Source organism: Solea senegalensis, linkage group LG9 (assembly GCF_019176455.1).
Source record: "Solea senegalensis isolate Sse05_10M linkage group LG9, IFAPA_SoseM_1, whole genome shotgun sequence".
Lineage (NCBI taxonomy): Eukaryota > Metazoa > Chordata > Actinopteri > Pleuronectiformes > Soleidae > Solea > Solea senegalensis.
This window is the reverse complement of record NC_058029.1, coordinates 4,223,947-4,239,785: the sequence shown is the minus strand read 5'-3', so window position 1 is coordinate 4,239,785 and position 15,839 is coordinate 4,223,947. Positions and strand designations below refer to the sequence as shown.

At 40.8% G+C, this 15,839-nt stretch overlaps 1 protein-coding gene across 11 annotated transcripts in view; it reads right to left on the bottom strand.

Annotated features, from left to right (window-relative positions):
- Positions 1 to 510: 510 nt before the first annotated feature.
- The window catches only part of cspg5a (chondroitin sulfate proteoglycan 5a), a 58,503-nt gene continuing 43,174 nt past the window's right edge, over positions 511 to 15,839 (bottom strand). For 2 of the 11 annotated variants that reach the window (XM_044033401.1, XM_044033400.1), the window contains 4 exons: positions 15,091 to 15,279; positions 9,246 to 9,399; positions 6,362 to 6,418; positions 511 to 2,261 (listed from right to left, as the gene is read on the bottom strand). In XM_044033401.1, coding sequence (XP_043889336.1) covers positions 2,094 to 2,261; positions 6,362 to 6,418; positions 9,246 to 9,399; positions 15,091 to 15,279 — 568 coding nt within the window. In that variant the 3' untranslated portion in view covers positions 511 to 2,093. Of the gene's footprint in view, positions 2,262 to 3,672; positions 3,775 to 6,361; positions 6,419 to 9,245; positions 9,403 to 15,090; positions 15,280 to 15,839 lie in introns of those variants that run through there. The other 9 variants (XM_044033408.1, XM_044033405.1, XM_044033404.1 and 6 more) reach the window with 9 other exon arrangements.

The following is a 15,839-nucleotide window of genomic DNA, read 5'->3' as shown; positions in this document are numbered from 1 at the left end:
GTAGCTAATCTTTTTCTGTTTCTAGGTTTGTGCTTTGGGAACTAGCTTGTTGCTCAATTTTGTAGTTAGCATCGTTTTCCTTCTTGTAGTTAAAATTAATTATTTCTTTTTCTCTTGAATTTGTATTGTGGTTTGGTTAACGTTAGGAATTACACTTTGTTTAAATTATACGTTCACGATATTCCACCGTGATATCGCAGTAACACTATTCGCAATGTGCTATTTCATAGAATTTCAAAATAAAATTTTATATCTTGCAAAATCTATTTATGATAGTAAATTCATGTGTTAAAAAAAACACAAAAACCGGACAGAAATAACACATTACGACTTGATGTAAAGCGACGGGCCGTATGAAATGTGTGTGTGTGTGTGTAAGCAGGGAGGCACCTGTGTGACAAGGATCTGAGAGGATGCGTTCAAAGCCATGCAGAGTGTCAGAGTTCAGGTGCAGAGACAAAAGGGGGGGGGAGGTTTACGCTGCAGAGGAAAACACAGGATCCACTGAGGTTCATGTTAAAAAGGTTTATTTCAACAACTGTCTGAATCATGTTTTCGTTTGTTCTCAGTTCAAAGTCCCAAAAAAGTACAAAAAAAACAAACAAAAAAAATAACAAGTACATCAAAGGATTAGAAATCACATCAATGAAAACCAAGACACATTGTGTTGCTTATTCTTGTTTCTCTTTTGTTTTTGTTTTTTTAAATCGATCCAAGCAAATTTTTTTTTTTGTTCTTCTCCAATATTTATACATACTCACTGGATTAGTCAGACAAACATCAAAACCTCTCAGTAGCTTTATCTTAACATTTCTTTTATTTAACTGTTTTTTTTCTCTTTTTTTTTTACAATGACGTTTCACGTTAAGTTTTAAACTTCTGTTTGATTTTTCTTTCTTTTTACAAAATACACCAATGCAGGCAGGGGAATGTGTGTGTGTGTGTGTTTTACATACAAGCATGTTCATGTTTTTTTAATCTTTTCACTGTATGTGTATGCTTTCCATGTACGTATCATATATAGTGTGTCATAGACGATATATATATATAAAAATGGACAAAGTCTTTCAGTTTGGAAGTGGTTTGGGGGTAGCAGTTAACCACCAGGGGGCGACGGACAGACGGCGCTTTTCCACTACACAGTTCAAGCAAGACTCAACTCGGCACTTTCTTTTTTTTTTTGCTTTTCCATTAGTGATAGTACCTGGTTTTTTTTTCTTTAGTACCTGCTCTTGCGAGGTTCCTAGCGATCTGAGCCGATACTAAAATATCATGAGCGCAACTTTAACTGTCAATTACAGTTAAAAAGACTTCCCTGAATCCCTGAAAACATTACATTAATCTCCAACATTTAGCAAAGGAAATGTATGAATATCTTGTGCCGTGCCAGAACCGTGCCGTGGAAAAGCGCCATAACTCCAAAATGGGGGGAAAAATGTAATTATTTCTCACTTGATTTATAACATCAGTAAATATTTTTCCTGAGGAGTCGACGGTCTCAATTGCTATAGTTTCACGTCCTCCTCAAAGCCATGTGATGTCAATTTGTTCCCGTTTGGAGGACATCCGGAATCGTCCAATAATAACGAATATCAAAGCTTCAAAATGGGAGTTTGTTTTCAAACCGGAAGATAACGTGCACTTTTATATACAGTCTATAGTGTGTGTGTGTGTGTAGGTAGGAGAGATAGGGGGCAGTAGAGTGACAGCATTAAGGGGGACGGGGCCGCAAAACAGGGGAGTGAGTGGATGTAAGGTGGGGGTGTGGGGGTTACAGGGAAGCAGCAGGATGAGGCTGGCAGGAGGCGGGGTTATTCTCAGCTTGGGCAGTGACAGCAGTGGTGGTGGTGGTGTTGGTTTTTCAGCAGCCGGGGCCGCTTGGTGGCAGTGATGCCGTGTCAGAGACGGTTGCAGACTGGGTTGGTTGGCTGGTATGTTGGCAGGCTGGTTGTTGGTTGGTTGGCTGACCGGTTAGGTGCACTCGGCAGCGGACATACACGGAGAGCAGGGAGGGGAGGGGGTTATATTTTAGGGGGAGGGGCTTCCAGTTGCCGGCGCACCTTGTTGTTGTTGTTTTGTGTTTTGTTTTGTTTTCACATCATGTTGTTCTGCAGTGAGTTTACCTCCGACGAGTTCTCCTCGCCCAGGAGCTTGTGGTTCTCGTGTTTGGGGGTCAGAGAGTTGTGGATGTTGAGGGAGTCGTCCTCCTTGGGCGGAGCCTTCACCGCGTCCTCCAGCTTGTTCTGGGAATTAGGATCGTCCTACCCGGGGGAGGGGGTGGAGGTGGAAGGTGGAGGTGGAGGGGTACAAAGTATAGTTAGCACCACGATAACAGGCATCAGGTCAAATCAAATGTTACTGTTTTTTTTGTTAAAAATCAATAACAATTTTTTTTTTTTAAATGTCCACACCTTACGTTCAGTGCCAGGAGTTTACGCATTAGTAAAAAAAACTGACTAAAACCAGACTTTCAAAATACATGTAATCATGCTATTCTAATTTCTCATCACACTAAGATAATGAGACTGTCCCGCCCCCCAGGCGTTAATCCTTAGAACACAGAGCATTTAGGCTGCTTTTTCCCCCATTACTGCTGCATAAATCTGATTACATTTTTATTTTTTTTATTTTAACCAACTATATATATAAACCTGAGCAAAAAGAACAAATTTTTTTTTTTTTTGGCTTGATTTTATGAACTGCTTCGGAGCCCATTTTGGTACCAGATTTGTTACTGCTCGTTTCCCTAAATCCAAATCCTCAGACACATGCAGTGTAAGTGATGCAAATTGTTTTGATTTAGTTTAGTAAAAATATAGCATATTTGCAGATAGATAGATTTTCCCATACAAACATCTCATAGAACGAAGGAAAAACATTGGCACTGAACATAATCCAGGGTCTTGCAGTGTCTCATGCAACACATTTGCATTGCTGTTGTACAGTAAGTATGATTTGAGTGGAATAGTATATGAGCTGAAACATTATACAGATAAAATAAGTGAGAATAAAACTCTGGTATGATCTTCTATAGACGGACAAAGTGCAGCAAAATGCCCTAAAATAATCCCAAAAAAGGAAACAGCAGATTCAGCTTCAGTGTCAGGCATTGTCCGTGGTTTTCTCCACTGTCTGAACATCAACATCATCATCATCATCATCATCATCATCATGCTCGGCCGGCCTGCTGTGTTTGCTTGACGAGACATCGAGGTGAACTGCATGAGCGACTCTCCCTCCCTCCCTCCCCTGACCCAGGAAGCACATGCACATCCACATGCAACAGAAAAACCCCTGTGAGGCCGCTCATGCAGAATCACGCATCTCCTGTTTCCACTACAAAATAAATAAGAAAAAAGAAGAAGCGGTCCTGGCCACTTAAGAGTGGGTACCACCGTCATACAGAACCCAAACAGTTACTGGAGAGAGAAAAAAGTCATCTGATTTTAATTGAGGTCAGAGGGAAGGGGCATTGATCTCCTTTTTCCAGCCCTTTTATCCCCCATATTGTACGACATCATCGATCGTCCTGCTCCGCCTTGTCTGCACCCTCACACACACACACACACACACACACACACACACTGAGTCCAGACCACGCCCCCTAATTGAAGGTCTGCGTTTGAATTCAATGGCACTTTTGAGCAAAGGAATAGCAGTGAGAGCATTTACCCGCTGGCTGTCGGCCTAGATAGTAACTTCAGGCAGGACGTGTGGATACGTCACTTCCATGGTGACGGGGTAGGGGCCCTCTGTCCTCCCGTCAGCGTGAAACTGGAAAATGTTTTTTTTTTTTGGTTTGTTTGTTTGTTTGTTGCAGATTTCATTGTTGTCACGCATGGGTGAGGAAAAGAAAAGGTGGGGAGGCAGTGGGTGGGAGGCACAGAGTCACGAGGACTTTAACGTATAGACGTGTCACGTGTCGTGTGGGGTGGGAAAGTGGGAACAGAGATAAACGGGGGTTCTGATGATGTTGATGATGATGATGATGATGAAGATAAAGATGGCTTTTCAGTGAGGGCTTTGCACGTCGACGCAGGTGAACGGCAGAAAAGTGGGGATCACTTAGAGGTAAATGTGCGGTGGATGCTCAGTTGTCACGATAAATGACATGTCATGTGTCATTTTTAAACATAAACAAATGTCTATTATACTATAGACATTTGAGTGCGCAAATTGCACACAGTGCTGATTAAAGACACACGTAACCTCATATTTAGATTTTTGCATTTCAGTTCAATTTCACAGCTGTAACATAAACACATTAATAAAGTCGATGTTTTTCAGTCAAACAATCAAGAAAGAGATTTATGTAAAAATGACCAATAAATCCAACATGTTTTAAGTCCATTTGTGTTAAAATGTAAACCCATCTTGTACTTCTTAATTAAATAAATGATGTCTTGAGATGATCGTCTTCACAAATAACAGATTTACGCTGGTTTGAGTCAATTTACATACAGCACACTAGAAAAAAAACAGTTTCCTGCCATTTTAAACGTCAAATTTGTCCGAGTGCTGGGTGGGCGGAGTTAATCGAAGTACTTTAGAAATTAGTTCGGAATCATGAGTGCACCAAGTTTGGTTAAAAATCTTTTAGACAGGATTGAAAAAAATCCCAAATTTAGCATTTAACGCAATTTTGGCCACTTTCTTTCGCGTCCAAAAATTCCTCAAGAAACTTTGGAGTAAGCTCAACAAACTCATCAAATCTGGTCCCAATCCGACGACTTTTGTCTGACCATGGACTGACCTCTTGGGGCGCTATAGAGTCCCGGGGCTACGAACAGGTTCATGCCCTATGCCACTGATCTCACTCTCAACAGGAACAGGAAGTTCCTCGGGCCCTAATAGCAGCACAGATGAGTGGCAGGCTGATTAATTTAGCATAGTAATACATAAATATAATAGTACAGCTGATGCTGAGTGACTGACAGGTGAACTCCCTCTCCAAAATAAAGGCCTTTTACTTTACTTTAAAAAAACTAAACACAAAACTTCCAACTTTTTCAATATAATATTTTTCAAAATTTGGAGGATGATAAAAGCCTGGAATATGGTTACGGAATATGGTTTGTGTGAGAGTAGATTCATTCTGATGGAAATACAATCCTCTGCAGCTCTGCCCGCTCAATTTATTTTCCTCTGCTGAATTTATTTAGTATTGAAAAAATTGTGTGAGTGTTTGTTGTGGAGGAAAGACTGAGGACAATCAGGCTCAGTGGAACACAGACTGTTCAGTTCCTGTGTGTTCTCGTATTTGTCGTCTCTTTAGGAGCCTTATTGGACCTTGTCAGGACCAGTCGTCCTCACGGAGACCAAAACCTGGTCCTAATGAGGCAGAACCTCACTTCTGAGGAATGGGTTCAGTTTAGGGCTAAGATTTGTAAGAATTGTACTCATAGGTTAAGAATGTTTTACCTCTCATGCTTGTTTAGTTTAGTCCCACGTTTCTCAAACTGTGGTGGTGCACGAGCTTCCTCTGGTGGAAAATCAGAAATATAACCCGCCTGCAGATATGTAAATAATTAACGTAACTTTGGATCAGAAACATGAGCAGAAGCAGAAGCGAACCCGAGTTAAGAACTGATTCATCAATGATTAACTGATGACTATAAGCATTGTCAGCTATTTTCATAATAAATTAATCAATGTGAGGGTTTTCCCTTATAATGAAAACAAGTTCTTTGATTTTTCAGCTCCTCAAATGTAAAGTAAAAAGTCATAATTGTGAGATAAAAGGTTGAAATCTCATTATTTCCACGTGTAATCTCACAATTATGACTTTTTTTCTCTCATAATTTCCACTTTTTGTCTCATAATTATGACTTTTCATCTCATAAATATAAATTTTTTATCTCATAATTTCCACTTTTTGTCTCATAATTATGACTTTTCATCTCATAAATATGATTTTTTTATCTCATAATTATGACTTTTCATCTCATAAATATGTTTTTTTTATCTCATAATTTTGACTTTTCATCTCATAAATATGATTTTTTTATCTCATAATTTTGACTTACTTTGAGGATATTTTTATGATCAAGTTGTACCTAAATCAATTTCTGGCAGAAATGGGTTTCCATGACAACATATTACTTGAGTAATTTGATTTGATTATGTATAAATGCATGTCTCCCTGCCTGATCACATTGATGATAGATTTTGTGTTTACTGTGTGTGGTGGAGCTCAAGGTAAGACTGTGATTAAGAGATTGACAGAGAGTGACTGACAGGGCCACAGTAACAATGACACAGCTGTTTTGGAAGGTGAGGAGGGGTGGGGGGTGTTGAAGGGGGGGAGGAGGAGGAAGAGGAGGGCGGCAGGACTGTCTGATATTTGGGATTTTGGTCTTACCTCGCAGTCGGACTCCTCTTTGGTCTTACACTCCCAGGTGTATCTGCTCATGGTTTTCTGAGGGGAGGGGGACGGGGCAAAGGGTTATCACTCCTCAAAACCATTCAAGGTGTCATCAGAGAGAGAGAGAGAGAGAAGACAGAGACGGACAGAGAGACTGAAGACGAGCAGGAGGAGGAGCGACAGATCAGTGACCAAACAGAGAGATTAAGTAGCAAGAGAGAGAGCGAGAGACAGAGGAGGCATTGAGACTTCCTGTCAGACGACAGCTGATACTCCCAGCTGGATGTGTAGCATCACACACTCTGTTCAAACACACACTCTCGTCTGTTTGCAGGCATTAAAGCGGGAAATAAACTGCAGTGAGGTTTGTGGAGAGGTTCTGCACCGCACTGGGTTGTTAGTTTGGAAGTGAGTTTGTGAGTTTTAGGAATACTTGGGGGTCCAAGTGAGTTTTTTGCTTTGGAGAAGTCTGTATTTCTAGTTTAGTTTGGTATGTGGTTGGAAAAATGGGTTAGAAAAGTGAAGGGCTGAATGGTAGTTGGAAATATTTCTGTTTTGTTTGTTTTTACGCTAAATGGACGGAGAGAAGTGAGCGCGCAGACCTATAACCAACAGCAAACTGAAAATAAGACACAGAAAACATTTAACGTTGCTTTAGGACACTCTCATTTTAACAGGTTTCCTACGTTTTTTTTCCTATATGCCTGTTATTACATATAAAAAAAGGAAATGAGAGGAGATTCACTGTGTTTTGCCGAGTCAAATCCAAACTTCCATATGAAATATTTTAATTTTAGCAGAAGAAGATTCACTTTGATGCAAAAGACAATGGTGGAAACCTCTTTTCCTGGAAGATGTGAGAACTTGCTTCTTAACATTTGGTGTGAATGCACCTTTAAGATCATGTTGAAAGTATCTGTTCCTCATACTTTTACTTCAAAAATAAATCTGCTTTGTTTGGAGAATCTGTGTAATGGCACAAACTGAGCACTGTCCTACAACTTTAAATTCCACAAAAGAAAGCCTACGCCCAAAACTCTGCTCTATAGCACCACTAGTGGTCAGAAACTCCAATCGGTGCCTTTAAGTGCTTGAAAACAAACAATGTGAAATATTCGAACTACTATCCAATGCAGTGAATGAGCAGGGATTGTAGGGGATGTAAAATGTGGGTGGGGATTGAGAAATGCTTTCGGGAAGAGGATGATTGATGTTTTTATAAATGCTTTGTCATCTTCTGTCTGTTAAGGGAGGGAAAACGGGTGTTTGGTGTTGAACACTGTAAATAACTAGTTGCTAACGCTTGGACCGGTGACTAAAACTACTGATGGAGTTGTTAGAGGGTGGTACCACGTGTTAAAGAGACATACATTTCAGAAATTCAAATGAAAACACAGCAAAACTCGATCTCTCGGTTGTAGCGCCCAAACTACCCATGCTGCTACAACTACACAGCGCCGCCGTTGCTAGCTACGCATGCTGCCGTTAGTGAAGCGCCTGCGAGGCCCTCCGCTGCCGCCTGCAGGCGGCGGCGAGGCGTTGCATCTCAGATGTTTATCCTGATAGACCCCGACCATTTCATGGTGAAATCTCTTACCTGGTTCGCGACATCAATCCCGCCAATCACCACAGTCCCTCCCACACTTCTCCCGCCATTTTTTCATTTTCATTTTTCAGGATAAACAATTAAAGCAGGGGGGAAAAAAATGCTGTTAAAAAAAGTACAGATTTCGCACACAGCAGAGCTGCAGTGGCTCACATGGCCACCGGATGGCGCATGCTAGCGAAAGAGCAGGCAATGCCATGACGTACCAATGCCAGAGGTGGTTTTAGAAGCTGGGTAAGAGAGAGGAGGAAGGTGGGGGTCGCAGCAAAGGACTGTGGGAGTTCTCTCTCGCATAAAAAGGGCTGAGGTTAAAGTCGGGGCAGTCAGCGCCGTGAGGTCAGTCCATAAATGTTCAGTGTGCACAGCTTGAGTGGGAATTTAACCTCTGACCCTCGGCTGTGTTTGTAACGTGACTCACCAGCTGATTTATGCTGCGTCCTGTCTTTAAATAAATCAGCAGCACTTTGTTTTGACGACATTATAATACGAAATTCTGCCTTTAAATGGTTAAAAATGTCGTTATATTTCCTGTCATCATTTCCTTTTGTTTAGCTGTCCCTTTTTTTTAAAATAACAGGATCAATAAGCAAGAAGCCACAAAACTATTATATTTATATATATAATTTTTTTCTAAGCAGAATACAAATAATTTGATAAACAACTATTTAAACATACATGTACAGAATAGAATATCAGATAATCAGGGAATTTGTTATAAAATTATGGATGTTTTTATTTTTATTCACTTAAAGTTGCGCACTACAGCTTTAACGTCACCGCGAAGCACTGATGTTTTGAAAGGCGGATTACAAATTCAACTGGATTAGATTGGGATTGGTCATGTGAGTATGTATGGCAGGGGTTGTCAAACTCCTTTTAGTTCAGCGTTCAACATTGTGCCACAAAACATTTTTGTATCTAGAACTGAAAATGTAAGATTAGATGCTAATCATAATGTGTCAGAACCCGGAGCCGGGTTCTGGCCCGCGGGCCGTACGTTTGACACCCCTGATCTAAGGACACCATCATTATTACAGTTCACCTGTCTCTTAAGAAAACTCCCACCATTCATCCTCGTAATTTGACCCCCCCACCCTCTTCCTCCTCCTCCTCCTCTTCCTCCTTTAGTGCTTCACACCTCTGATTATTGGACGATACTCATGCCCATGCATCAGTGGGAGAGTCAGGGAGTCCAGGTAGGGTTTGAAGGGGGGGGGATGCAGAACAAAATGGGGGAGGGATGAGAGAGAGAGAGAGAGGCAAGAACCACGTTACCTGACAGATAATGTTATCATAGTAAGCCAATGCACGGGCATGAGGGACGTTAGGAGGGGTGTCGCACAGTTTCCTTACATTTGGGTGGGAGCCCTCAGCGATGGTGGACAGCGAGAAATTATCATTGTGCTGCTCCGATGAAGGCCGGTACTTACTGCTGGGCGTCGGCAGATGGAGGGGAGTGAAGAGGGAGGAGGGAGGAGGAGGAAGAAAACCAATGTGATGATGTGAGGAAATAACAAAAAGGGAAAGTTTGAGAGACAGAGTTGGACACGTAGTGGAGAGGAAAGAATTGTATTGCAGGGAGGAGAGGACAGACGTGAGGATTTGGGGATTTAGGAGACGGGGAAGGTCGAGAAGATAAGAAAGGCACAGATAATGAAAATAATAAAAGACAAAAATATTGAAAATGAGAGTGAGCGGCAGATGGCACATTTGGAGACGATAGAGGAGGACGGGAAAGGAGGAGGAGGTGAAATGATGAAGTGGGACGACGGGACGGGGACGAAGCGACGTTTGCAGGTGATGAATCGCGCGGTGACAAAAAGACAAATGGAGAGAAGGCGAGACAGAAAAAAAAGAGGATCGAGAAGACAAGAGAGGGAATTAGGAGGAAGAAGAATTGTTGCATTGTTGAAGAAAAGAAGGGATCGTCGTGAGAGAGAGAAAAAAGGAGGGGGAGGAAAAAAAAACAGCAAGAAAGCAGCGTTAGACTGAGACAAACATTTTATCTGTGATGCAACAACGTTTTTGTAAATTTGGGCTACCTGGTTATTATTTTAGAGTTTCTACGGAGGTTTCACTGCAGAGACAACGTTTGCACACATTCTTATTATAAATTAAATTATTATATAAAATATATCTGCACTGACAAACTGCAAAACAAAACATTCTCAGTAAAAGTTGACAGATGTTGAGTTTTGGAGGAAGAGAAAGAAACTTAAGCTGTAAAATATTGAACTGGACTTTAAAATACCTGTTAACATATTAATAAGACTGAGATTAAACTAATTTCTTTAAATCAGACTAATAAACCAATGCAGTGTGGTTGGGAAATAAATCAAGCATAACATTTAACCACTAATAATAGTATTTTTTTCTGTTCAGGACTGCAAGTAAATAACTATAATTTAACATAATTATCAATGCTGTATGTAAGGTTTATATAATAGAAATAATTGAAGAAGCAGCTCCACAAAATCCTGACTTTAAACTCAAAATCCTAACTTTATTCTCAGAATTTCTGACTATAAAGTCAGAATTTCTAACTTTATTCTCAGAATTCTGACTTCAAACTCAGAATTTCTGACTCTATTCTCAGAATTTTGAGTTTAAAGTCAGAAGTTCCCTCTCATATAGGAAATGGCTGTCATTTGGCGCCCCCTCGCCTGCATTGAACGTTTAAAGCAGCAGCCGTCGCCGCCGCTGCCCTCCAATATCATGTTCCCTTTCACTCCGCTGTCATATTCACAGTTAACAAGGCTGTGATCTCTCTCTCTCTCTCTGTGTGATCCACACACAAATTTATATTTCATGATCGTCAGAGACGAGATGGAGACTGACAGAGAAATCTGTTCCACCGTCACCAAAACCAGCTTTGGACCTCTCACTCTGCTTTGACACAAAAGACGGGACACTTTGTCATTTTTGCACTTTTGTTTAAAGAAAAAAAAACAAGATATAATGTGTTAAACTGAAAGCCTCGCAGTCGCTAAGACTAATGTTCCGATCACCAGCCACATCCTTTTACAATTCTGATTAAATGCATTAAAACTTACTATTCAAGTGAAAGAAAGGTCTTTTAAGAGGTTTGTGCTTCTCACAGAACAGTGATGATACATTTTAAATCCCTCAATGTACTCTGTACCCTAAAAAGACTGAAAGTCATGTTTATATTCTAGTAGTTAATAAGGTGTATTATCACAGTCTTACAGATATTAAAATTTTAGATGTATTTATTTGAATTTTCAATGAAATTGCTTATAAAAATGGTAAAATTCAGGTAATAATCAGGCTTGGAATTGAAGGAGGCTTATAATAATATGTCAATGTTGTGTATTTTTAAATTAATATTCAGTGTAATATCATAAATATATGTGATTAAATGTCTAAAAATATATATATGTACAGTATGTATATATATATACACACATAAATAAATTATAGGATAAATATTTGTGTAAACTTTACCTCGTAATGAATCTCTGATTCGGAAGAAGTGTTTGCTTTCAAATCAAAATTACAATGAATTCTTGTTTAATTCTTCTATTTTTCAAACAAACAAATGTACGTCTTCTCTAAAGTTCAAATCTGTGCCGTAGAACATATAGTTGTGGTTGACCGACGACTTAATATCTGTTCAATAAAAGTGAAACTAGATCACTTGTTGGATAGGAGTCACTTCAGCCGGGGTAATCTGATCCCTCCTCCTCCTCTTCTTCCTCACGCCTACACGGACGCTTATCTCTCTTCTCTCTCTCGTGACCAGGATGTTGGGTCTGATCTGAACTGCGGCAGAGAAACACTGCGACTGCAGCACTTACCAACAACAGATGGAGAAGTGTGTGAGCCTTATCAGCAGTGCAATCACACACACACACACACACGTCTGTGCAGCTATTCTTCTGAGGACCATATCCATGACCTTAACCTATACCACACTGCAAATCTTAGCCCTACACTTAACTGCTTCCTCAGAAATGAGGTTCTTGCCTGATCAGGGACCAGGTTTTGGTCTCTGTGAGGACGACTGGTCCTGACAAGGTCAGTGTTTATGCCACACACACACACTGAACATGTCATGCTGAGCTTTCTTCTCTGCAGTCGTCCTCTTTCTTCTCTCCTCTCCTCTCCTCCTGCACACGTTTCTCCTTCATCCTCCTCCATTTCAACCTGTCCTCCTTCCTCTGTCACCTCCTCCTCCTCCTCACTCCTTTTCGATGTCTCCTCGCCGACCACTTGATGAGGCTGTTGTCTCTTTAATACTGCACCCTGCTGCTACACACACACACACATGCACACACACCGCAGGTCGCACAGCTGTATGTAGGTCAACCCGCCTCCCCTCCACCCCTCTCCTGTTCACACTGCCCTACTTTCAGCTGAATCCAGAGAACCAATGACATCACCCTTTTCTCCATTATTATTTTTTTTAATGTATTATTTCTGCTCGCTGGCATCACAGCTGTTCCTGACCACACGTCTGCCTCGCCAAGATAATCTCCCTCCTCCGCCATGACTACCATGGCAACCGTCCCCAGTGTCTCAGCGATGGAGACAGACTGAGGTTCCTCTGCTTCACATTTGCATCGCGGCTGCGGCGGCTGCTGCTGCTCATCCACAGCAGCGGCTCTGTTGCTAGGGAGATCACCGCTAAAACACGATAGAGCAAAGGCAAAGCGATGCAGAGACGAGCTGTTTTATATTCCGTCTCATTCTCTCCTCCTGCAGTTTAATGCTCTGTCCATCTCGTCGCGTATTTCAAATGGAAATAATGGAGCTTTAAGGGTTTTTACGCAGGCATTGGCAAACATTAGGGTATCGTCAACATACGCAATGACCTTTTGAAAAAGACAAACTAGAATTAAACTAGTTATAAACTCTTAAGTTACACCGTTAAACATCTCCAACACATCAAGTCCAAAATGATCGGTACATGCTGGATTGAAAACAACGTGTTCTTACTACGGTCATTTCACTGGCAAATCAGCGTGTTTGTCACCAGAGAGGAGAGAGTTGAAAAAAAAACGCCTTTTTTTTGGCCTGTTTTTGCACATTGAGACAAAAAAAACTCAAACAAATGCTATTTTCAATAATGTGTTACGCTGCTGATACGCAAAATCTGGTGTTCGTGTACAACTACAGTGTAACCATTTTGTTTTTCTTCAATTTAAGTAGTTAATGCACTATTTTAGCATGCGGAAAATTGTAAATAAGATGCCAGATATTGAAAGTTATTCTGGAAAAAATGGGCATAAAGCACTCACTGCTCACAGGACATTTTGTGGCCCCTTTTATGGTTAAAATAAGCACGGACATTTTGAGGCTTAAATGTTTTAAAGGGTTAAATTAAGTAAAAAGATGACAAACACCAATGAAGAACACGGACACTGTCGCCGTGGTTACGCTTTTACATCTTTGATTCGGTCCCTTGAACAGTCCACATCACATGAAACGAGACAGTATTACACATCAAACACCTCTGACTTCGCTAATTCTATCTTGTCCCAAAAACCAGATGTTAGCGAGTGGATTTAGTGACGAGTGGAGAAGGAGCTTTTCCTCTTCTTCACTGAACTCCTCAGGAAATGACTGCAGTGATTCACTGAAAAACACTTCAGTTCCTCTCCTGCATTCCCTCATTCGCTCAGCGTTTTCTCACACATACATCCAACCCCCCTCCACCAGACTGTCCTTGTCTGCGTTCACTGTCATTGTCGCCCTCCCCCCCCGACCCAATATCCCTCCTCTCTGTCTAGCAGACCCTCCTCATCCTCCCCCCTCTCCTTCTCTATCTATGTAAAGCATTGTAAATGCACTGGAGACATAGTGATACGAGGCACTGACACTGACTCTTTTATACACTCTCAGTACGTTTATCTCAGCAGTGACATGGCCCTTTATTGGCCTTAAAGCCGCTCACTCTCCCACACCAAAGTCCATAGAGAAAAACAGCGTTTTTAGCTCACATGGGCACAGGAGATTCTGGTCTACTGCTGCCTCATGTGGTGAGTTTGTGCCAGTAAATCCAAACACTGGATTTCCCTTTAAAGCTGTTGTTTCTCGTCTCTCGTCGGCTTCAGATTTTTATCTCTCTCTCTCTCTCTCTCTCTCTCTTTCCATCGACCAGTCTGCCTCTGTCACTCTCTAAACTTTACGCTGATCACCAGCGGGGGCAGCAGTCAGTCAGCCACACACACAAATAAAGCGTTCTGCTCCGGTCATTAAAATTGATGAGGGTTAATGTATCGCGGCCGACTCTCAGACTCTCGGTGTGGAACCACAGGGTTCACACGCGGCAGTCTCGTTGCCACCGAGCAAGGCACTAAAGTCATTACTTTTCCATTTTGCTTGATCGTTTAAGAGCTGAACATTAAATCAATTTCAAATGAAAATGCAAATGACAAATCCTAAAGGCTGCAATTTGCTTGTTCTACATTAGGGCTGCAACTAATGATTATTTCAGAAAATGTCAGAAAATGTCCAAAAATCTCGATCAGTGTTTCCCAAACCTCAAATTGACGATGTTTTGCTTTGTCCACAAAACAAAATTATACCATTTTCATTGATTTCTTTGTCATATGGAGCAAATAAACCATAAATAAACCATAATTTATCAAAATTGTGGCCAAATGTTGACAGAATGGTTTAATAATCCAATAATCGTTGCAGCCCAACTGCTATCCAAATGACATATAGGACGTATTAATGCATATAAATATAAATATCATAGTATTTTTTCTAGTGCTCTTAACATAATTTCCCTCCTCCTCCCTACACATGTCAGATCTCGCCACATTTTCTTACAAAGGGTTTTATGTCACTGTTTAAACAGACTCACGATAGTTGATTGTGCAATATGTAAAAATATTTTGTCTTACAAGGGTTTTTTTAAGAATATTTCTGCATTAAGCGCGGTATATAGCTCATATAGTGGCCTCTATACATATTCATATCCACATAAAAATACATTTTGGACACCACTTCAGCTTTAAGTTCTCATCCTTACATGAATTCTCTAAAATCCTTTTTACTAAAATAAATAAATATAAAGAGTATATACATTATGTATATTATATATTAGTTAATTTTCTGTTTTTTAAACAATGCTTTCTGCTCGCCTCACCTGCGCTTGCGCAGCTTCTTGTTCTCCGTCTTGAGCACGTGGAGCTTCTTGGCGAAGCAGACGACGATCATGAAGAGCAGCAGCAGCACCAGGGCCGAGGCGCCCACGGCCAGACACATCACCTGGAACTCGGTCACCACCGACTCGCAGCGGGCGCCCTTGTGCCAGATGTAATCCTGGACGTTGCACCTGAGGAGGAGAGGACAGAGAGGACAGAGGGGACGGTTAGGACATACGATTTTATGTAGTTTGCCAGTGAGGCTGATCAGATTATAAAATATATTGAATTGCCACCAGGGGGCGACTCTGCTGAGTGCAAAAAGAACATTTTCCTGAGGAGTTAATGTTCTCAATCTCTAATTTTAGGTCTTCTTCATTAGCACGTTAGTCAAATATGATCCAAATAGCTGATAAATTATGGCAGAAGATTGTTAAGTGTCGCAGCAAGACTTTAAATAAAAACACATCCCAGAGGATCTTTGTGATGCTCCGACTGACTTGAGTGTCAGTTTTTTGGCTGACTATTATTAATTAATCAGGCAGTTATCACTTTTTTTTTTTTTTACATTTTTGCCCTCAGAAACTTGACCTTTACTGTGGTATTTCATCAAGTTTAGTTTTTAACGCAGACCATAAGTGCTGTTTAATGAGTGTTTATTTGAGTTAAGCTATTATGTTTTATTATTAAACTAGTTATATTTCATCAGATAGCAGAAAAGAAAGCATATATATATCTATTTATACATAAA